At 44.6% G+C, this 21884-nt stretch overlaps 1 protein-coding gene across 1 annotated transcript in view; it reads right to left on the bottom strand.

Annotated features, from left to right (window-relative positions):
• Positions 1 to 13410, bottom strand: part of SMC3 (structural maintenance of chromosomes 3) — a 29099-nt gene extending 15689 nt beyond the window's left edge. The window contains exons 1-9 of the mRNA XM_075107250.1: positions 13225 to 13410; positions 5911 to 5986; positions 4577 to 4615; positions 3692 to 3759; positions 3246 to 3317; positions 2981 to 3060; positions 2359 to 2437; positions 892 to 1009; positions 148 to 323 (exon numbers count right to left, since the gene is read on the bottom strand). Of these exons, the coding sequence (XP_074963351.1) occupies positions 148 to 323; positions 892 to 1009; positions 2359 to 2437; positions 2981 to 3060; positions 3246 to 3317; positions 3692 to 3759; positions 4577 to 4615; positions 5911 to 5986; positions 13225 to 13239 (723 nt within the window). The 5' untranslated portion in view covers positions 13240 to 13410. The remainder of the gene's footprint in view (positions 1 to 147; positions 324 to 891; positions 1010 to 2358; positions 2438 to 2980; positions 3061 to 3245; positions 3318 to 3691; positions 3760 to 4576; positions 4616 to 5910; positions 5987 to 13224) is intronic.
• Positions 13411 to 21884: the final 8474 nt, after the last annotated feature.

Genomic DNA, 21884 nt, shown 5'->3' with positions numbered 1-21884 from the left:
TCTGTTTTAGTAGTAGTTCCATAAAGAAATAATTTGTTAAATTAGTGAAGAACATTGACAGGATTCTACACAGGAATGCAAGGAGATGTTGGCAAAAAGTAAATCAACAGCTGATGTTATGCTTTTGTATTACCCAAGATATTTTACCTCATCAAGCTTAGCTCGGGTCTCATTAAGCTCCTGATTATAAATGGTGTATTCTAATGCTCTCCTCATTTTATCCCATTTCTGGTACTGGGCCAGCTCTTCTTTCTCCTCCTCTAGGGTATGCAGTCGCTCTTCAATATATTTCAACAACTCATTGATCTTCTCTCGTTTGCCCTCTTTAGAAGAGATGACGAGACTGAAGTTCAGTTAAACACGAACACATTCCCACACCTTTAAAGCTACTTAATCTCCTCCAGTGATTAACTATTTGTCATCAGTTATGAAATGTGAAAAGGAGAACCGATGTCCAGAAGTTCCCCAAAAAAACATCCTAACAGCAGAACTGTTGATACTAATTATGGAAGGCAACACAAGCACGTACTCTCTTGGCTCACACATGTAAAATAATTTCAGATTATGCTACATAAACTTTCCTGTTTGCAGAGCAGTAGGTATCCTGATCTTTTGATCACTGCCAGCTGACATCATTCGTGGTTTTGAGCAGTACAGATATTCCTATTAGCCTAGCTAAAAAGTTTTATTACTAAAAGCACACAGGAAGTCACTTATTAAACCTTTTGAGATATTTAAAATTCAAGAAGGAAACATGACATGCTCTGTACTATTTAACATATCACAAATAAAAATCTATCTAGCAGTTAGCTTCACTGAAGCAACCATTAAAGATTTAGAGTTAATGCAATTACTGTGGCACAAAGTATTAATTTCTTTAACTGTTTTTACCTGTTTCTTTCATTAGCGAAATACTCTCCTCTTTACGTTCATCATACACTCTGGTACCAGCTACTTCTCTTAGTAACTTCAGTCTTTGAGAGTCAGGAGCTGTGGCCATCTGGTTGATCTGAAAATTCAAGATCAATGATTTGAATAGCCTGCTCTGGATACATGGCTAACCACAACAGATCAAAGATTGCATTTTTTTTTTTGCTGTGCCTGCTTGCCTGAGGTTTTGGCAGGAAGATTCACATACCTCATATATACCATACTGCTTTCCTTTTGAGACAGTTACTTTAGGTTGGCAAGTATTCTGCTTGTAAAGAATTTTGCTGGTTTTCAGATGCTACTAGTTATTGCTAAAACTCAAAATACTGGTATTACGTAAACAGAAGAAATCATTGCCCATTCAAAATTCAAAATTAGAGAAACTCAAGCTTGGGCTTTTAAGTCCTGGTGCTAAACCAAATGGTTTAAATGGCTCCATAAAACCACACCAAAATGTAGGGGTTGTAACACTTGGAATAATTCAGGTCATGACACATTCATTAATCCAACATTAAATCAGACAATTAAACCCAACATAAAACTTACTTTCCTTGAATAGAACTTCAGTGTTTGCATCCTTTTATAAGAAGGTAACTGTTTCTAATTTGTATATTAAAACCAGTAGGTGTATTTTGGCTAAGAGTCACATGCACCAATACCTACCAGAACACAAATGACTTTCCAGCTGAAGTTGTTTCTTCCCAATAAATGCATTCAGCTATATAGGAAAATTTATCCTAGTGAACATCTGGGAGACTGTACTGCTGCACCAGCATTTCTGCCATCAAATGCTCCTCAAGTCTCCTGCATTCCCCTTTTAAGTATACCCTTCAGTAACCCTTTGGAGCTGACAATTATTGCTCTCTCCATGCTGTCCCACCTTGTGAGCCATTACAAGTAATCTGTCCTTTGTCTCCAGATCTGGGCATCCTTCAAAAGCTCGGGTAATCAGCTTGGGTCTTGAAGACCAGTTAATAGAGGCCATTCTGTGAGCTCCTTCCCTGCCGTGTGTTCCACTTCTGGTGCTTCCAAGTGTTTCTATTAATCCTCCATTGACAGTATTTTTAGCCTCTTAAAATTCTCTACAATTACTTTATTGCCTCATCTTAAGGCCCAGAAATCTATGAATTTACACTGAAATAGTCACAGGAATTAAGTTTGCTTTGTATTTAAGCATGCAGAGAAGCACACGATTGCAAAGATTACCACAAAAAAACCTTTTCTAAATGTCAACATAACAGACTAAAACTTTTTTCTTAAAATCCACATAAACTACTAAAACAGCAATATTTGCAAAAGCAGCATCTACAAGAACTGTTGCAAAGTAAAATGGATTTATACTTCTGCAATAATTGAACTAAATTTGGCATCCAGGAAACATGATACTCTTGATAGTGATTTCTTCCGCTTTGTGAAAAAGAATCTTACCTTTCCTTGTTTGACAATATAGTAGGGATTACTGCGAGAAAATCCAGCGCTTTCAAGAAGATTCATTACATCATTTTTCCTGAAATGTTATTGTGAATTTATTAAAAACACTTCCAGTAAAAGTGACAGCTGTAAAAGTAGTAAAACTATACATCACATACTATAATCACTGTCTGCAATACATGCTCTGTTTGAAATGAGAGGATAAAAATGGAAAATATCTGAAATACTACAGCACTGGAAAAAGAGATTAAGAAAGAAGCACCTTGAAGCAAAGAGGAGGCAAACACAGATAAAGATATCACAAGAAGATAGGAAACAATCTAAAGTCTGGTAACTCTTCTATTTAAAAAAAGCCCTGAAAGAATTATATAAGCAGTTAAACATCACATTAACGAACAGATTAAACTGTAAATTCTAACTCTGCTGGGCAATTGCACAAGGACTGATGTCCTTACTGTCAAACTACGAGTGCTCAGTAACACACAACTAAATTAGTATTGTTCACGGAACTCATGAGAATTAATTTATTTCAGGCTAGAGATACAAGTGTTCGGTGTGAACTAGAGAATTTTACATAAATACTACTAGTCTCATTCAGCTAAGGAAAAGAAGTACCTACGTCACCATTTTCTTGTCTAAGAAATATTGGTCCTTCTTGGCTCCAATGACTCTGCGAAGGGAGACTTCCTCTTTATCAATCTTAAGAAAACAAAACCCAGTAAATTTAACTGCTTGCAGTAGGTGTGTATAACTAATCCAGAATGTTTATGGCACGTTTTACCAGAACTGACTCAAAAGTAATTACTGTACTGAAGGCTTCTATAATACTGAGATACTAGAGTCTGAAGTGATCATCTATCACTGAAGTAGTGTGTTCAACTTACCGGTAACCTGTTGTCCGAATTGTCGAAAATGATTTCCACGAACGCTGAAATAACACGAGGACCTGTACCTTCCTAAAAAAGGAGATATTTTGGTTAGATAATTCCTACCTCAGAAGGATTTTGAGCTCATTCGTCTCCCAATTTCCCTGACAATCCCACTTCCCCTTTCCTTCCAAGGATCTGAGAGCCAAGAGCATCTATGTAAGACACAGTACACGTATTTTTATGTCTGAAAATCTTGGATACACATTCACCAATGGCCATTATCAGCATAATGTATTACTTTGTAATAAATTCCCTTTTGCCAAAGGGAAACAAAAAACATTTAAAGATGCTTCAAAATAATCGGTTTAAGATCTCTACAGCCCACCAATGTACCATTTTTGTAGTAACGTTGAAATGCATTAGCTTATTCTTTAGTTTTCTTGCTATACACCTTTACTTACGTGCAACAAAGCCAGTCTCTGCTCTGGGCGAAGATGACTAAACTCATCACTGAGGACAAACTGAATTGCTGTAATAAAATAGTAAAGAAACAAAAGACTTATTCTTTCCTTTATGGACATATGTAGCAGTTCCTTTAACTCAAAACATACTGTTTTAATGTTGTGTAGCATAGTCATGCCACTGCTAATATCTTACAATGGTTTCTTCATTAAAAACCTTAATCTGCTGGATTTTCATCACTCAGCCTGCTGTACACTAGAATTTCTCTGAAGCCTCATTGTCACCACCACCTTACAAGTTCACTGCATAAGCATTAACAGTGCTGCACAAGTAGGAATTAATGAGCTTTCCTCTACAAATACATAGCACACAGGCTATGTTAAAAATATTGCTGAAATACTTAACACATGGCAATTTTTAATTACTACCATCACAGAGGCCACTAACACCTCCGACTAGCACCTGTGCTCCTCCACTGATGCTCCCACCCCACAAAAATCTCCCTCATAACCATATGTTAAAAAGTTATATAAGGTGTGCCATACTGCTACGGAATCAACTGCAAATTTAGCCACTGAGAATGTCTGAAGTAACTGCAGATATCACAGTCAGCTTTCAAGGTGGGTGACTTTTAGAATCAGTTACCTCCTTTTTTGCCATTTAAAAATCTTAGAAGGCCCTTAGTAAGAAAAGCCAAATAATGGGGAAAAACCTGAAGGTAAGTATTAAACAAGTGCATTGAGATCTGCCTTTCATCATTGTCAAGTAATGACCAATCTGCCACTCCTTGTTGAGAAGGAACATTTGGTAAACCAACTTCTGGCAAAAACAAACCTGGTATCACCAGCATCCCCATGCTATTAATATAAGAAATCCAGGCTTACCATAAAAAAAGTTGCTTTTTCCAGATCCATTTCTTCCCACTGAAAATTAAAAAACAAAGTATAACCTCCAGTTGACATGAGTTAACATTGCAAAGTACATTAAATTTTACATATAAATATTCAGGAACAGACCCTAAATATAACACAGCCAAACAAAATCTCAAGGGAATGAAGCAAACTTCATAGGTGGTTCACTTAGTCATTGTCTGAGAACAAGAGGAGTCCTTTCCCCACTCAAACATATTGCAATGACTTACAAGCTCCAACACCATTCCACAATGAGAATAAGGGTTCAACCAATCCTGTTTATTCCCATCCTTTTCTTTTAAACACTGATCTCCTGCTGGGATAAAGCTTTAGCTCCCACTGAAGTAACATTACATAATAGGACATGCTATTCAAGTCATACACATGTTTTTTCCAACTCAGAATAAATCCTGGCTACTAAGTTTTTATATCCTAAATTGATTGCTTTCTGTTGGGTCAGCAGTCTCAAAGATGCTGCACAATCACTAAAATCAATGCAAATGAAAAGGCAAGACCAGGCATCCATGAGCAAAAATAGGAAGAGGCATGAGAATGGCGGACAAGACGCTGTTATATTAAGTGTTACTTGTAACACCTTTGAAACTTGTATTATACTTTTGGACAGTCCACATTCCAGAAATTCATTCTTCCAAAGCTAGAGGACAATGTTGTTCTCCGCAGCAGTTTATAGCAGCTAGTGTGCTTATCAAAACTGATCACACTTGCATTCTCCCCTCCCCCTCCTCCCCCCCCCCAAAAAAAAAAAAAAAAGAGAACCCCATACAAGTTCTCTGCTGTTGTTTCTACTAGGACAGCCTTTAAAGGGGGTCTGGTTGATACAGAAATCAGCACATATGAAGGAGTTTACAGACCTTGCTCAATTTCTGAGGTCTCGGACATACTATTAGCACAGTAAAATGGAATGCTAGCATTACTTTGCTCTAAGTGGAATACACCTTGTCACATACTACAGACAACTGTATAGAAGTTTCCAAAACAGAAAAATATAGTCATCACCACTGACAGAGTATAATATAGTCATCCACTGACAGAGTACTGGAACAGGCTGCCCAGGGAGGTTGTGGAGTCTCCTTTCCCGGAGACATTAAAACGCCGCCTGGACGCAGTCCTGTGCTCCCTGCTCTAAGTGTACATGCTCAAGCATGAGATGATCTCCAGGGGTCCCTTCCAACTCCTACCATTCTGTGAAATGTAGGGAGAACATCAAAAACTATAAGGACTTCAACATGAACATCATCTGAAATAACAGTGCAACTCTAGTTAGCATTAAAAGTATCAGAACTTACCAATGACATTGTGTTTTGAGCTGAATGGGTCCACAATGGTTTGGTCCCTGTAGCTTCGAAAGCCCTGAATGATTACCTAGTAAGAAGAGTGAGTTATTTTAACAAAGTTCTCTCTGTCCTTGAGCAGTTTTTGAACTGTAAGATTTTACAGAATATTTACATCAATTATAATACATTGATTTCTCCCACCCTTCCCACACACATTTCAACCTTCCAGCTCAAGATCAGCCACTTACATCATAAAACTTGCCCTCACCTAAGCATCACTTTTTTTTCTCCCCATCACAAGAGATGCTGGTACTTATCTAGGCCAAAGCACAGTGAACAAGAGTTCTGAGACTTGTTACAAACTACAGAAAAATATGAATTTGCATCAAATATTACACACAGGAAACGCCAATATAGCAAGCACTTATCCTAGTAGGGACATATTGATATTTTACTTTTATAATGCAATCCACATAGAGCGTAAGAATTCTATTTGCAAATTCTCCAAGTAGAGCAATTACAGACTGCAAAAACTATACCAGACTCTACCTATTTTGCATGCAATACAGTTACTGTGCAACCTAAAGGTAAAAGTAAAAAAGCAAGCTATCTCTGTTCTAATGAATTCACTTCCTAACTAGACAAATACAAAACTACACAATTACCTTCAGGAGCCACACAGCAAACAGTCATCTAGGAGCAGCATGTCAAATTTCAACTATGCCACTTCTGTAGGGATTTCAGGTTTGCCAGGCCAAGTAACATACAATGTACAGAGTGACAATATCCCAGTACTTCAGTGGTTCTGCACAGCAGCAAAACTGATCCAGCTTCCAGCATGCATATTCTAGCATTAAGCAACCTTTTTCAAGTATCAAAGCTGTGCTGAAAGACTATACAGCAGCTTTGCTCTGCTCAGTGAGATATCAGAAAGACAGCAGCCACTAAAAAGTTCTAATGTTTCCAGATCTTTCAGCAAGAACACTCATAAATGGACTAGAGTTGACATTTAATCATTACATCCTTCACCAAGCTCTTTCCCAACAGAAGCAAGATACTAAAATAATACTATCAAACTAAGAATTACTTGTTAGGAAGACACCTAAACAGCTTACAAGTTATTTCTCAATACTACTATTGCTTAAGTTGAGAATGTGTAATTATTTAGGCTTTGTTTTCTTTGTAACATCTATGGGCCCATCACCCTCTTCTACTTTTCTGAATCACAGAATGGTAGGGGTTAGAAGGGACCTCTGGAGATCATCTCATCCAACCCCCCTGCTTGAGCACGTACACCTATAGCAGGGTGCACAGGACCACATCCAGGCACGGTTTAGTATCTCCAGGGAAGGAGACTCCACAACCTCTCTGGGCAGCCTGTCCCACTGCTCTGTCACCCTCAAAGTAAAGAGGTTTTCCCTCATATTTAGGTAGAATTCCCTTGTGTTCCAACTTGTGCCCATTGCCCCTTGTCCTGTCATTGGGCACCACTGAAAAAGAGTCTGGCCCCACCCTGTTGACACTCACCCTTTAGATATTTATTTAGATATTTAGAAATTTATATTGATAAGACCACCTCTCAGTCTTCTCTTCTCCAGGCTGAACAAACCCAGGTCTCTCAGCCTTTCCTCGTAAGGGAGATGCTCCAGTCCCCTGATCATCTTCATAGCCCTCCACTGGACTCTCTCCAGTAGTTTCCTGTCTTTCTTGAACTGGGGGGCCCAGAACTGGATGCAGTACTCCAAATGTGGTCTTACTAGGGTGGAGTAGAGGGGGATGATAACCTCCCTCGACCTGCTGGCCACACTCCTTTTTATGCACCCCAGGACACCATTGGCCTTCTTGGCCACAAGGGTATGGTGCTGGCTCAGGGTCAACTTACTGCCCACCAGCACTCCCAGGTCATTCTCAGCAGAGCCACCTTCCACCAAGTCAACCCCCAACATGTACCAGTGAATGGGGTTGTTCCTCCCCATAGGCAGGACCTTGCACTTGCTTTTGTTGAATTTCATGAGGTTCCCCTGGGCCCAGCTCTCCAGCCTGCCCAGCTCTCGCTGGATGGCAGCACAGCCTTCTGGTGTATCAGCCGCTCCTCCCAGCTTGGTACCATCAGCACTTGCTGAGGTTAGGCTTTGTCCCTTCCTCCAGGTTATTGATGACTGTTGAACAGGACTGGACCCAGCACAGACCCCTGGGGAACACCGCTAGTGACAGGCCTCCAACCAGACTCTGCCCCATTGATCACAACCCTCTGAGCTCTGCCATTCAGCCAGTTCTCAATTCACCTCACTGTCCTCTCATCTAACCCACACTTCCTAAGCTTATCTACGAGGATGTCATGGGACAGTGTCAAAAGCCTTGCTGAAGTTGAGGTAAACAACATCCACTGCTCTCCCTTCATCTACCCAGCCAGTCATGCCATCACAGAAGGCCATCAGGTCAGTCAAGCATGATCTCCCCTTGGTGAATCCATGTTGACTACTTCTGATAACCTTCTTATCCTCTACATGCCTGGAGATGACCTCCAGAATGAGCTGTTCCATCACCTTTCCAGGGATGGAGGTGAGGCTGACTGGCCTATAGTTTCCTGGGTCCTCCTTCTTGCCCTTTTTGAAGGCTGGAGTGACACTCGCTACCCTCCAGCCCTTGGGCACCTCTCCTGTCCTCCACGACCTTTCAAAGGTGATTGAGAGTGGCTTAGCAACAGCATCCACCAGCTCTCTCAGCACTCATGGGTGCATCCCATCAGGGCCCATGGATTTGCAAGGATCCAGTTTGCCTAGGTGATCTCTGACCCAATCCTCCTCAACCAAGGGGAAATCCGCCTTTCTCCAAATTTTCTCCCTCACCTCTGGGGGCTGGGATGCCTGACCAGCCTTAGCAGTAAAGACCAAAGCAAAGGCGGCATTCAGTAACTCTGCCTTCTCTGCATCCTGTGTCACCAGGGTACCCACCTCATTCAGCAGCAGGCCCAGTTTCCCCAGTCTTCCTTTTACTGCTGATGCATTTGAAGAAGCCCTTCTTGTTTTCCTTGACACCCCTAGCCAGACTTAGTTCCAAGTGGGCCTTGGTCTTCCTCATTGTATCTCTGCATACCCTGACAACATTCCTGTATTCCTCCCAACTGGCCTGTCCCTTTTTCCACATACTCTAAACCTCCTTCTTCCATTTGACTTTTTCTAGAAGTTCTTTGCTCATCCATGTGGGTCTCCTGGCTCCTTTGCTTGACTTCTTCCTTATAGGGATGCACTGATCCTGAGCCTGAAGGAAATGGTCCTTGAATACTGACCAGCCCTCTCAGACCCTCCTGCCTTGTAGAGCCTTAGCCCATGGGATTCCTCCAAGCAGGTCTTTGAAGAGGCCAAAGTTGGCCCTCTTGAAGTCCAAGGTTGTAATCCTACTTGTTGCCCTGCTTCTACTATGCAGGATCCTGAATTCCACCACCTCGTGGTCACTGCAGCCAAGGCTACCCCCAACTCTCACATCCTCAGCAAGCCCTTCCTTGTTCATTAGTATAAGGTCCAGCAGCACATCTCACCTCATTGGCTCCTCCACCACCTGTATCAAAAAGTTATCCTCAGTGCTCTGCAGGAGCCTCCTGGATCATGCACGCCTCACTGTGTTGCTTTTCCAGCAAATATCAAATGTGGGTTGAAGTCCCCCATGAGAACCAGGGCCTGCAATTGTGAAGCTGCTTCCAGATGCCTGTAGAAGGCCTCATCAACTTCCTCATCAGGTGGCCTGTAGCAAATGCCCACAGCAGTGTCACCCATATTTGCCTGCCCCTTAGTTTTTACCCATAACCCCTCAAGTTGTTCTTCCCCCACCCCTGGGCAGAGCTCAATGCATTCCAGTTGCTCCCTCACATAAAGAGGAACTCCCCCACCTCCCCTTGCTGGCCTGTCTTTCCTAAAAAGCCTGCAGCCATCCATGACAGCATTCCAGTCATGCGAGCTATCTCACCATGTCTCTGTGACTGCAATGGCCCTCCTGTTTATTCCCCATGCTGTGGGCACTGACGTACCTGCATTTCAGAGAGGTAACTGAGCATGCAGGTTTCCCTGGAGGGGTACATGAGGACCCCCTGTAGCCATGCACGCCCTTGAGGTAATTGGTCTTCTGATTACCGTCTGGTGAGGCAGCTAAGGCACCTTTGTCACTGGTCTGGTTGGCCAGGCTTATTTCCCCCCTTGATGTGATGGCATTAGCATCAACACTTTGGCCCCCACCAGCCAAATCATTCAGTTTAAAGCCCGCTTCATAAAGCTGGCCAGACCTACTGCCAAAGATTCCTTTGCCCCTTCTAGACAGGTGGACTCCATCCCTCCCTAACAGGGAGGTCATCCCTTCTCTCACACCTTCAAGTATTTAAAGTAGCCCATGTTCCAGCAGATAAGCATAATAGTTGGTATCTGAGGAGCACATACAAAGCTTCAGCAAAAAGCCTAGTAGTATTGTAAACATTAAAAAGCCTTTTCCCCCTACTAAAAAAGCCTAAACTAACTGTACACCTGAGCAACTCAAGAAACAATTACCTTCTACTACCACATTCATATTCTGTAATATTCTGGTAGTACCCCGTACAAATGGCAGGGAAAAAAAACCCCTGTCCATAAAATTTACTAGACAAAAGACTGGGAGAAGAAAGTGCCCTGATTTATTCATGTCAAGTTTGATCTTAAGTCTTTCTCCCACTATGTGACAGCCATTATCAAGGATTATCACAGAAAACTCCACATACCACCTGTTTCTACTAATGGATTAAAAGCATCTCACTAATACTGAATGAAAATGCCATGCCAGACAGCAAATCAAGCTCTTGAGTTTATAAAAATTGAAATAAATCTTAAAGACATTAACTTTTAGTCAGATCAGAATCATTCTCTTCCCAGGCACTACATCATCTTTGTCAAACCCTCTTTGCAAAATTATTTCATTACTGGAATCTGAAGCTAAGAATATGGGTAGGCAGAAAATCACAAATCCTTGACCATCAAACATCACATCTAAGTAACAGCAGCTATTTTGGAGAAGGAATAGTCTGCCACTTCCTCCAATACTTTGCCTATGGAAACCTTTTTTGAACTGCAGCTGTCTATGCTCCCTCTGGCTCAGGCAAGATACAGTTCTCATTAAGTACCTGCACTGTATTCTCACCTAAATCCAAAGCAACTGTATTGGAAGTAATTAAGGATATCAGAATACAACGGACAAAACCACAGAAAGCAAGTGTAAGACAACGTATTAACTGAAGTCACTGTAGCTGTGAACACAGACCCCCCCCACCTCCCCTAAAAAGCCAGTCTGCCTCATCTGCCAGATGGAGACTTTTGCAGTAATAGCAAGCTCTGCCTAAGCACCAACGGCTTTCAAAAGAAAAACAGAAACAGCAAATCTTACTCAGGTTTTGCCACCAACTTTAGGCCACAGCAACTACATTCACTCATTCTGATTTTGAAAAAGAAATTTAAAGAAAAACAACACCAAAACAACGTTTGGCAAACAATACTGCTTCCCAATTCACCAGATTTCAAGAAAATGAAAACGTTCAAAAAAATTTAGTCTCTAGTACTTTTACAGTTTACCTGTAATAGTCTAAAAACATACAGATTGGAATAATTAATTTATTCTCATAAGAATCTGAAAGCCTCTACAAACAGATAAAAGCAACCGATCATTATTTCTTGGATATTGCTACAGAATCACAAACTTTTACCACCCACATACTCAGGCACCACAAGAGTATAATACAGGCAGACTTTGAACACCATTTTTCCCCACACACTCTCAAAGGTTTTTTCCTAGATGGCTTCTCACTTCATCCATCCTACATATTCGAAAACATCAGAACTTCTTTATCTTCTTGTATAGCCTCAGATTAAAACCTAAATAATTTTCATCTTCAAACTCCATGAATGATTTCTGGGAAGGAACAAAACAAGGGATACTGGTGGAACCAAATTTACCCTCGTGTTTTATTCTCGTGTTCACACCTTGTTATGCTCTCTTCTATAGCTCCTTACAGTATTAGTTATTGACCATGTAAATGCCTTTTTTCCCCCGATGAAACTCACGTCCCCTGTTCTGACTTAATTTGGACTTCTTACTCTTATTCTAGGTATCTTCACTACTGTTTACTCTTGTGCAATTCAGATCTGGAGAACAAAAATTCTTACTCAAAGACTTTAAAGCAATGTGTGCACCTACAATGGTAGAGTGAGTTACTAAAACACGATCAAAAGGCATTTGAAACACTCCCTAGTCAGCCAAAACAGTTGATGAAGACCCAATTTCTATGTAGAACATGCATTGTCAAACATGATAAAGTATTATTCCTAATAAAGATCCCATAGGGTACCAGAAAGCCAGGTAAACTTTGGATCCACTGAGAAATCAGAATCCTAGTAGGCTTTCCATGAACATGCATAAGCAGTATACGAAAGCAGCTATAAAAATTGAACCATAACGTGCGATATACTGTGCAATACTACTACAGAAACATTCTACAGAAGTAACGTTAATGATCGCCTCAATCTTAAAAACTGTTTGAAAAGGTTCATACGAGGCCCTTTTTTAACTGAACAATCAGCTGTAGATTACTTGTCAAGGATGAACTATAACAGGTTAAATGGTCCACGCCCGGGGACCTAAAGCATCACCCCGATACAAACAGTAACTGTTTCTCCCGCGGGACGGGCAGACAGAACCAGCTTGAATTGAAACCCCAAATAACGTCATGTTTTCCCACTGAAACCACATGCAGATTTAAAAAAATAAAACAAACAATAAAAACTAAAGAACCCACAACTTTAACAGCTGAAAGACGACACCTGACAGCTAAGGAAAGCCCCTTCTTTGTCTACAAGACCCCCGGCCTCCGGCCGGCCGCCGCCGGGAGGGCCAGGCACAAGGGCTGCCCCGTCCGAAGGGCCCCCACAGAACCCACGAACGAGCCCCGGGTCCACGAGGGCCCCCCCCCAAGGCCACTTCATACCCGCAGTGAATGAAACCAGCCGCGGGAACCGGGTGAAGAAAGGACCCCAGTAGCTTGCCCGGCGGGCTGCTCCGTGGCTGGGCCGGGGACGCCCCCTCAGCAAGGGCCGCCATCTCCCAACCCCGGGACAGCGGGGAGCCAAGCAAAGGCCTTCGGACCCGCCACCTGCCAGCGGGCCTCTTGCCGCGGGCCGGGCCCGGCCGCGCCGCTCGCACGGAGGCTGCAGCCCCCCGCGCCGGGGCTGGGCAGGGCAGATCGTGCCGGCCCAAACCGACCCAGCCGGGCCCGGGCCGCAGCCCGCAGGGCGGGCGGCTCGGACTCCACCGCCTTACCTGCTTGATGTACATGTCTGCGGAGGATGGGGGAGGCGCCCGCCCCGGTGCCCCCTGCCGCCGATCGGCCCGCCCTCGCCGCTTCTCCCCGGCACAGGTGCTCGGCGCGACCCCCGGGTCCCGCCACCAGCGCTTGCCGCCCGCTCCGCCTCCCGAGGCCTCCCAGCCCAGCACCCCGCTCACCCCGCACGCAAACAAAATGGCGGCAGCACCACCCCCATCCCGGCCCGGCGCGAACCATTCCGCGCCCGGTGGAGGGGGAGGTGCGGAGCCGAGAACGCGCCCCCGCTGCGCCGGAGAAGGGGCATCGCAGGAGACCGTAGGCAGTCCCCTTTATTTCAGGTTGTAAAGCGCCTCACTGGCCTTTTGAAAGTGCTCTGGAGTGGAGAACGTGGATGACAGTGCCTCCCTTCTCTGCAGGAGTGCCTCCGGGGAGTTGGGGAAAGTGGTTTCTCCCTCTGAGGGGCGGGTTGGGCGCCAAAGGCAAGTGTGAGCCGCGAAACTGGCGGGGCGGGAGCGGGCGCGGTGCCGCGCGCCGGCAGGGGGCGCGAGGCCGGGGCCGGGCCCGCGGCGCGCGAGGCGGCGGGAGCTTGGCCTAGAGGAGAAAACACGGTGTACGCCGTCCCCTGCCCTCCCGAGGCCGAGGGGCAGTAAAAGTGCTCGCCCTGAACGCGAAATAAAACCTTGATCTTAAATACTGCCTTTTATTCGATGAGCTAAAAAATTTTAAAATAGTTTAAAACAAAAAAAAAAAAAGAAAAAAGAGGATTTAGCGGTGTTCGGGGCTGCAGCTGGGCCCCAGCATGACCCCCTGCCTTTCACCCAGCCATCCCACCATGCCAGAGGCTCCCAGCTAGCCCCAGTGGCTGGGCTGGGCTGGGAGCATAGGGCCGCGAGGTGTGGATTTCAGTCCCTTCTCCAATTTTTAGCTTATTTACATCCCTTTTTGCTCTTTGTTCCCACTATGCCCACTCCAGTCCCCCCAGCGAGGCGACAGGAAGCCGCGCGGGACAGGGCTGAGCAGGGGCGAGGCTCTGTGGCGCGGGGCCCGGGCCTCGGTGTCCCTGAGAGCTGAGCTCTGCGCCCGCCGCAAGGAGCCTGGGCAAAGCCAAGTCGGTGCCCAGGGTGAGCTGAGTGACAGGAACGGTGCAAAGTAGTCTCGGGAAACAGAAAGATTAGCTGGAGTCTGTGCCCACTCCTTTATCTCCCAGAGAGCCACTATTCAGCTCCCCAAAGGAGCTGTCAAACACATAAAATAAACAAAAAGAAAGGAAGAGAAACATTAATTTCCTTCTAATCTCTTTCAGTTACAGTAATTTTAGGTGTTTCTGAGTCAACAGCAGGGGCACAACGTCTCAGAGAAAACACAATTTTTAATTTGACATTACTCCTTCAAACATGCAGTATAGCCAACATTTCTATACGTGTGATAGAATTCCTGTACTGATCCTCTTAACACGAATAAAACTTAGATTTAAACAGAATGGTCTAGTTCCGGCCTCTCCTAGAATAATATGTGGGTGAATTACCTTTCCTCCCTTAAAGGGAAAATCTCCCCAGTTCCAACCATTCTTAACTGCCATGTAAAGAAATGGTTTCACTAAAGGTCCATCAGGAGGCTATTGTAACAGATATCCCCTGCACCTTTAAAAAAAGGGTTTGTTGTTTCCTCAGAAAACAGTGTGCTTAAAAAACTAAAGCATTTAGTGATTGCTCCAGAAACAAATTCAGAATGAAAATTACCTGCCTGACTGTTCTGCATTTACTTTTAAATAGCTCAGTTTAATGGCACTTGGGAGAAAAAATATTCTCCATTTGCATGTTCAAAATCCTTTAATTTTAGGATTTTGGGGAATTTTAAATCCTTAAATGAGTTTCACAACATCTTTCTGGGATTGGTTTGTGTAATGGAATTTACTCTTTGCTTTTTCTGGGGCGAAGTGAATTACAGATGCCAGTACTTGGGGTCCCAGCTGTCTCGCCTGTGCAAGGGGACCCACTGGCAGGGAGAAGAGAGTTTAGGAAAGAAAGGGAAGTCAAATTTCCCACTGTTCCTTACCATACACTCAACTGATCCTATACCTGGTTAAAAGAATTATTTACATCCATTTTTGTGTTAATACTGGCAAGTAAATAAATTGCACAGATTTACACATTCTAGTTAAACTTGTAATTTTCAAAATCACCCATGAAGCACTCAGGCAGGAGAAAACAGCAAGGTTTTACCCATTTGAGACTCCACTGGCACTGCAGAACTGGCAGTGCAGTCTGACCTCTGCTGAAACAGTGAAGGTTTTGTCACAACAAGCAGCTGGATCTCCTCAGCCTTCTCCTCCTGCTAATGGTCAAGGTTAGAAGGACCACCCTGTGTTATTCACCCTGTTTCTCAGGGCAGTAATAGGCATAGAAACATTTTTTCAATTGACAGGTTTTAAAGTTCATTCCTCTTTGTTTTCTGCTGTTAGAGGTACAGGGTGCCTTGAATCGTGTTTTCAAACTTTCCTTTGTAGTTCAGAAACTTATTTTCACTCCCAGAGCAAGGATTTCATCTTCCTCCCCTAAAAAGGGGGTTCAGAGTCACTAGGGTGGCCATCACCTGAGGAAAATTTTGCCTTTGCTCTTGACTACTGCACTGACATTATTGTACCTGGATGAACCAAGTCTTCCTGAAAACCCTGGCTCTAGTCAAAGCTCTAAGAGCTGAGATCCCACAGTCTGCTGGTCCACATCTGGTGCCCCAGGCAGCTTGCGGTTGTGGTGGTGTGCCAAGAAGTCCATCACCCGCTGTGTTACGAACAGGCACAAATAAGGACCTGGGATCTTTTTTTATCCCCAGGTGTTCATTCCCTCTTGAGGACTTTGGATATAGAGCATACTCCTGAAGTATGGAGATGACTTCTGTGTGTGTATACAGATGTTCACAGACACCAGGTTATATTTATTCGTAGGAATAAAATAATATCTCAGTGATACTTCATCAAGAAAAATGCCCACCAGTGTGACAAGCTTGCAAAAATAGCAACTGTATTCGTGAAGGATTAAGTGGCAAATGATTGTCTAGTTCAAAGAGCATTTCAAATACATGTGTAGGCCCCTGCACACAGGTTTTGTCACATAGCTTTCAGAGATTTGTATTTAAGGAGTGGAGGGGTGGGGTGTGATGGGTGTTATATTTTTTGTTATTTTGGTTTTGTAGTCCATGCTGAAAATATGCACCCAACCCAAGGGCAATGCGTGTCATTTTTATTCTGTCAAGCTGCTGTGGCTGTAGGAGTGCAGCAAGCTGGCAGCTGGTAAAACAGCACACTTCATTCAGAACCTTCAAACATATAATCAGTGCTTGTTACACGAGGAGTTCACCTCGCTTCAGTAGGTGCTGCAGAGTTTTTTTCTATGGCCCTGTTTTATAAGCAGTGTTTTTCTATAAATATGCTAGAATTAAACAGTAGCATCAGAAAGGAGAAAGTGGGAACACTAATTCATCTAGGCTTCAGCATAAAAATACATCAGGCATTTCTTTCATGAGGCTTAACGGAAGGTATAGATGGGATTTCAAGTCTGCTCAGATAGTAAAATTTCTCTTAGAAAAAACATGTTAAACGTATTGTGGTGGAAAAAAGACATTTTAAGTGTATTATTAACCTCTCCTATTACCACTTTCAGTTGCGAACCAACATGCGTATAGACTGCTTTCATTCATGAATGGCTGCAATCACTGAGTTATTTAGTGCCATTTTTAAATGACTGTAGAAATCAGTAGGCTCATCACAACATCACTTGTTCTTCATCACTTGAAGTCGGTAGCAAGTGGCAGGGGAGGCAGAGTGCTGCTAGGGGCACTTCTCATTCCCTCGTGTTGGTGTCACAGAGAATCTCAGGAGCAAACCGGGGGCCTGGGCTTTGGTTAGACACTTTGGTCAGACCCTGAAGAAACTGGTGTTTAATGGCACTCTGAACATACAACCAGATATTCTGATATTCAAATTTTGGCTTGTGAAACAAAGGCAGTGAGAAAGTATCTTGCCCAAGGTCAAGCAGGGTAACAGTGGGACAGCCAAGAATACCTCTCTTCCTAAACTACTCAGGTCAAGCATGAATCCTAAGACAGCAAGGCCACAGTGCATCTTCCTCTCACCTTTGCATTCAGTGGGGATTCTAACAGGTGAAGTGAGAGAAACCAGCGCTTTCCTGGCATGCATATTGGTCTTGGTGTGCTCAACCCACCAGGCTTTCGAGGAACAAGGAGCACTTATTCTGAAAAACATGCAAGCCAGCCACACATAGGTTTCCTTTCCAATAATTTTTTTTTCTCTTGGGCAAAGTTACTAAGCTGTTTTGCTCTCAAGCCTGTAGCCGCCCGTGCCTTGCAATGCAATAGTCTGACCCCTCACCAAAACCTGCAGAAATGCTTCTATCTTTTCCTGTGAGTAACTGCCTGTCAAAAAACTTAGAAGAGGAAGCCCTAAGCCTGCAAGACCCTTAAAAATCTCTGTTTGATAAGGGGTGGACATAATTACATGTTCAGATGCTGGCTCCACAGCATTAGTCAGTGACACCTGTGTTGCAATTGTGGGCACCCGTTCCCACCACCTGCAGACTCTTTTCTTGTTCTTTTTTGTCTCTAGTACCAATGTTATGGCAGGCAGGGGCACCCCTGCTCCCTGCCCGCAGCTGCAGTGGGCCCCAAAGGGTGCTGGGGACAATGCACCATAAGGCATCTATATGTCTATATGCAAAGTGCAAAAGTGCAGTCAGTGGTGATAACAGCACCTGTTCCTGTGATTTGGGAGCAATCTGGTGCTGCTGGCCTGAGCTCCTTTCAGAGGAGGAGAGCAGAGCGGTAGCTGCTCAGTTGCTCCTGCCAGCCCGGCACCAGGAGGCAGCCGGGCAATCGGGAGCCGTATGCCTCCGCTGCCCCGCACTGCGTGCAGAGCATTAGCTCTTCTCCGCAAGGCGGCTGCTGTGCGTTTTATAAGCTGCTGGGGGTGGAAGGGCAGCCATCCTGCCAGGCCCTGGGAGACCTGCCAAGCTCTCCTGTTATTTCCTCACAGTGGGTGCTCTGCTGACCGTGAAAAGCGCTGGAGACCTTTTTTGCTTTTTCTTTTCCGACTCTGTTTCTATTGACTTTAAACAACTCAAAGCAGCCAGGCAATTTCTTTTTAAAAATAATAAAAAAAGTTTATCTTTATGTTTATGATCCTTTGAAAGTATAAAGGTAAATAATTTTGACTGTTAAGTATTCATCCATAAACTCATTAATCGAACAACATTCTAAGAAAGCTAACATGCTTGTCAAGAAGAGAGTGGCAAAGTAAAACAATGGTGTAAAATGAACATAGAAAAAGGTCCCTTCTAAAAAAGATGCATTTTATTATGAATGAATCTGCTACAGGTTTATTAAAGGAAAGTGGTTGTTCTGCTCATTGTCTCTCAGCCAAGCCTCTCTATGAATAAAATGTGGTTGTGGTTGAATTAATTTCACTTGGTTCACTAATTTTATAAAGCAAGCTATCTCACACACACATGAAATGAATTACACACCCGGGTGCTGCGGCGGGGCTGTGCCCGGAGCTCTGCCGGCAGGCGGCGTGGGCTGCGCCGGCTGCCACTGTGGGGCGAGGGACTGCATCCTGCTGAAGGGTGGAAACCATCTATGTTTGTCTTCTCTGGTGCAACAAAGAGCTTTGTTGCATTTGGAAACTTTGGGAAAGAAACTATTGCTCTGGGTTTTTTCTTTTTTTAATCCCCAGACAAGGGAAGAGCCCTGCAGCGGGCTGTTTATGGAGTCACCCATGCTGGAGAGCGCCCCCAGACCTGTTTTTGGGTGGGCCAGGTGTGAAGGAGAAGTGAATCAGGGATGCTGGAGCCTGCAGAGCCATTGCATCTATCTGATGACTGCTCCAGCAGAGAGGGTGGTAGCCCACAGCACCCCTTAGCTTTGGTGGGGGCTGCCCTGGAGCAGGGCTGGGTTGGCACCAGCTGACAGGCGTCAGGGCAGGGGGATGGCTGCTTTTGGGGGGCTGTATGACATTCCCAGTGGGGTGCACCTGCCCATCCACCAGCAGGGCTCAGGGACAGCCCTAGGAGAAGAGGATCAACAGGTTCTTTCAAAATAAATCATAAACAAGGCCGATCTCTGAAGACCTGCCTAATCCCAAATGCCAGGTGAAAGATCACCTGCTCAGACAGCAGCGTGAGCCTGGGAGGTGAATTAACAACAGTCAATTTTTCTTCCAAAGAATCTCCTCATGTTCAAGCGAGCAGTAAACATGATCTTGGCATTAAGAGAGCCATGCAGACATAAATATATGCATCCTATCTGCAGGACTGGCTGCTTGCTCTGAATCTGTGTCTTCAGAAATACTGGTTATTTGCTGTTATGAAAGAGTGCGTGAGGGACCGAGGGGAAGCAGCAGTGCCTTACCCAGCCCCGGAGGTGTTGTTGGTTGGATGATATCATTGACCAAAGGGATATTTTGCAACCCTTTCCCAGCAGTGCCAGGACACAGACTAACTAAGGGCCACAGAGACTCCCTGGGGGAATTGGTGGGTAGAAGCAGAGAAGTGGCTGAATGTCTGCACTCAGCAGGCGTGGTGAGCCAGGCTGTGGGGCAAGGGACAGAGAGAACTCGCGTGGGTCTGCGACCTGTGGTGCCTCGTCTTGGGGCAGCTTTTCCAGTTTTGTGGCTGGTACAAACAAAATTATGTTGACAGAGATGCCAGACTGGACATCTGACTTCCACAGAGCATCCTGAAATACCAAAAATTCCCTTTCCTCCATTAGCACCCTGGAAGGAGGCAGCTGTGTTTAATTTGTAATTAGATTAGAACAAAAATCGTCATTTTGGGTGACCGCATCCATCCAACAAAGTAATACACAACCAAACTGACGAATCACATTGCTTGATTTTACTATTTGAGCCAGCCGTCAGCAGTCTCCAGATCCACAAATAAATGTGATTTTCTAACCAGGGCACCAAAACCAGCCCTAGGCAAAAGCAGACTCCTTTCTGCCAGGCATTTTCACACTAAGGCAGGTGAGCTGCTGGTCTTACAGCATCTGACCGGCTTTCACAAGATGCAGAAACTTCACCTGACTCGGGGTGAACTCCCCTAAGTGTGAAATTCCCTCCAGTCCTTTGAAGATCAAAGGACAGCAAAGATAACTTCCAGCTTTATCATGGAAACTAAAACCACTACCCCAGGGGTTATCTTGGACCTCCCTCCTGTGCTCAGCATTAACACTCAGCATTTCTCAGGCACTTCCCAGGCTGAGCCCAGGGGCAACAGGACATCATTCTCCTATCACACTGAAGCTGGCAGGCTTCACCGGTGCAGCTTTTCACAGTTAGGTCCAGATAATGGGCATCTTTTTTTTCTTTTCCAGCCCTCCAACAAAGCATCTTGCTGTTTATTCTACATTATGTCCCCTTGCCCTGGCCTGCTGTCTTCCCTGGTGTCCTCAGCTCCCTCCTGGAGGGAGGCTGTAGGGAAGGAAATGGGAAGAGAAACCGAGAAACTGGGAAGGGAACACTGAAGCCTCTTGGCAGCCTCCACTGTTGTCTGCAGACATCCTTTACTTGTCCTGATGACCTTTCCCCAGGATACTGCGAGCCAGAGCATCAAGCAGGGCAGTAGCTGGTTATGCAGAAGCCTTGTGCTTCCCCCTTCCTCCCCATGCACATGGCTGAGGTCTGTCACCATCAGATGTCATATTCAAGTCCAGAAAAGCTCCTTGCAGGTGGGTTTGGTAATCAGAACTGCCAGGAGCCACTTCAGCACTTAGTAGCACAGGGAACATACCCTCCCCTTCTCCCCACTGGTGGCCCCTGATCAATTCTCACGAGCATATCTGCCTGCGTATGTCACAATGACTGCCAGAAAACCAGCTGCTCCTAACAGCTGGATTTAGTAAACTGAGGCATGTCAATGCTTTAGCTCTCGGTAGCACACAGATTTCTTGCCACCCACCCAGGGCTCCCATCGCCCGCCTCCCGGCAGAGCGGCTGCTCTACCCCACAGAGGTTGTCTGAAAGCGCTGCCTGATTGGTTTTGTTTTTAACTAAATAAAACATTATATCCTGGCAGGAAAAGAAAAAAAAAAAACAACCCAACAAACTCTCTCTTGTAATATGGAACTTATGGCCTCACACACAGAGTACAATAAATACGTCATGATAACGAGATTTTGTGCTTAGCATAGTCTTTGTCCATGGGTCTAATGTGCATTGCAAACATATGAAAATGGCTTTATGCCTTTCTTAGAATGAGATCGATATCATTATATCATTATCCCTGATGCAAGGCAGGATGCAGAGACATACGGATAAGCCTGTGAGAAACATTTAGAGAGAAATTCAGGTCCACTCTAGCAGCAAAATGCTTCTTGCGTGAGCAAAGCCACATCAGCAAAGCTCTGCTTTGTACCCACAGAGCAGAAACATCCTCTTCAGGAGAAATGAACTGTGCTGCGGAAAACACAGTTTTGCTGCTACAATCTTTTTCTATATACTCAAGGGATCCTTCTGGTCAGCTTGGTTAGTCCAGGTCTCACTCACTTCCTTTATGCTTTTGACAAATGTGGCTGTGCCAGCACGAGTGTACAGAGCAGCTGCATCGCTTGCCCTAGAAAGCCAAGGGCAGAGCCCACAATTGATCCC

This window comes from Phalacrocorax aristotelis, chromosome 12 (assembly GCF_949628215.1).
Source record: "Phalacrocorax aristotelis chromosome 12, bGulAri2.1, whole genome shotgun sequence".
Taxonomy (NCBI): domain Eukaryota; kingdom Metazoa; phylum Chordata; class Aves; order Suliformes; family Phalacrocoracidae; genus Phalacrocorax; species Phalacrocorax aristotelis.
The sequence above is the reverse complement of the archived record's forward strand: the minus strand, read 5'-3'. Positions and strand labels throughout refer to the sequence as shown.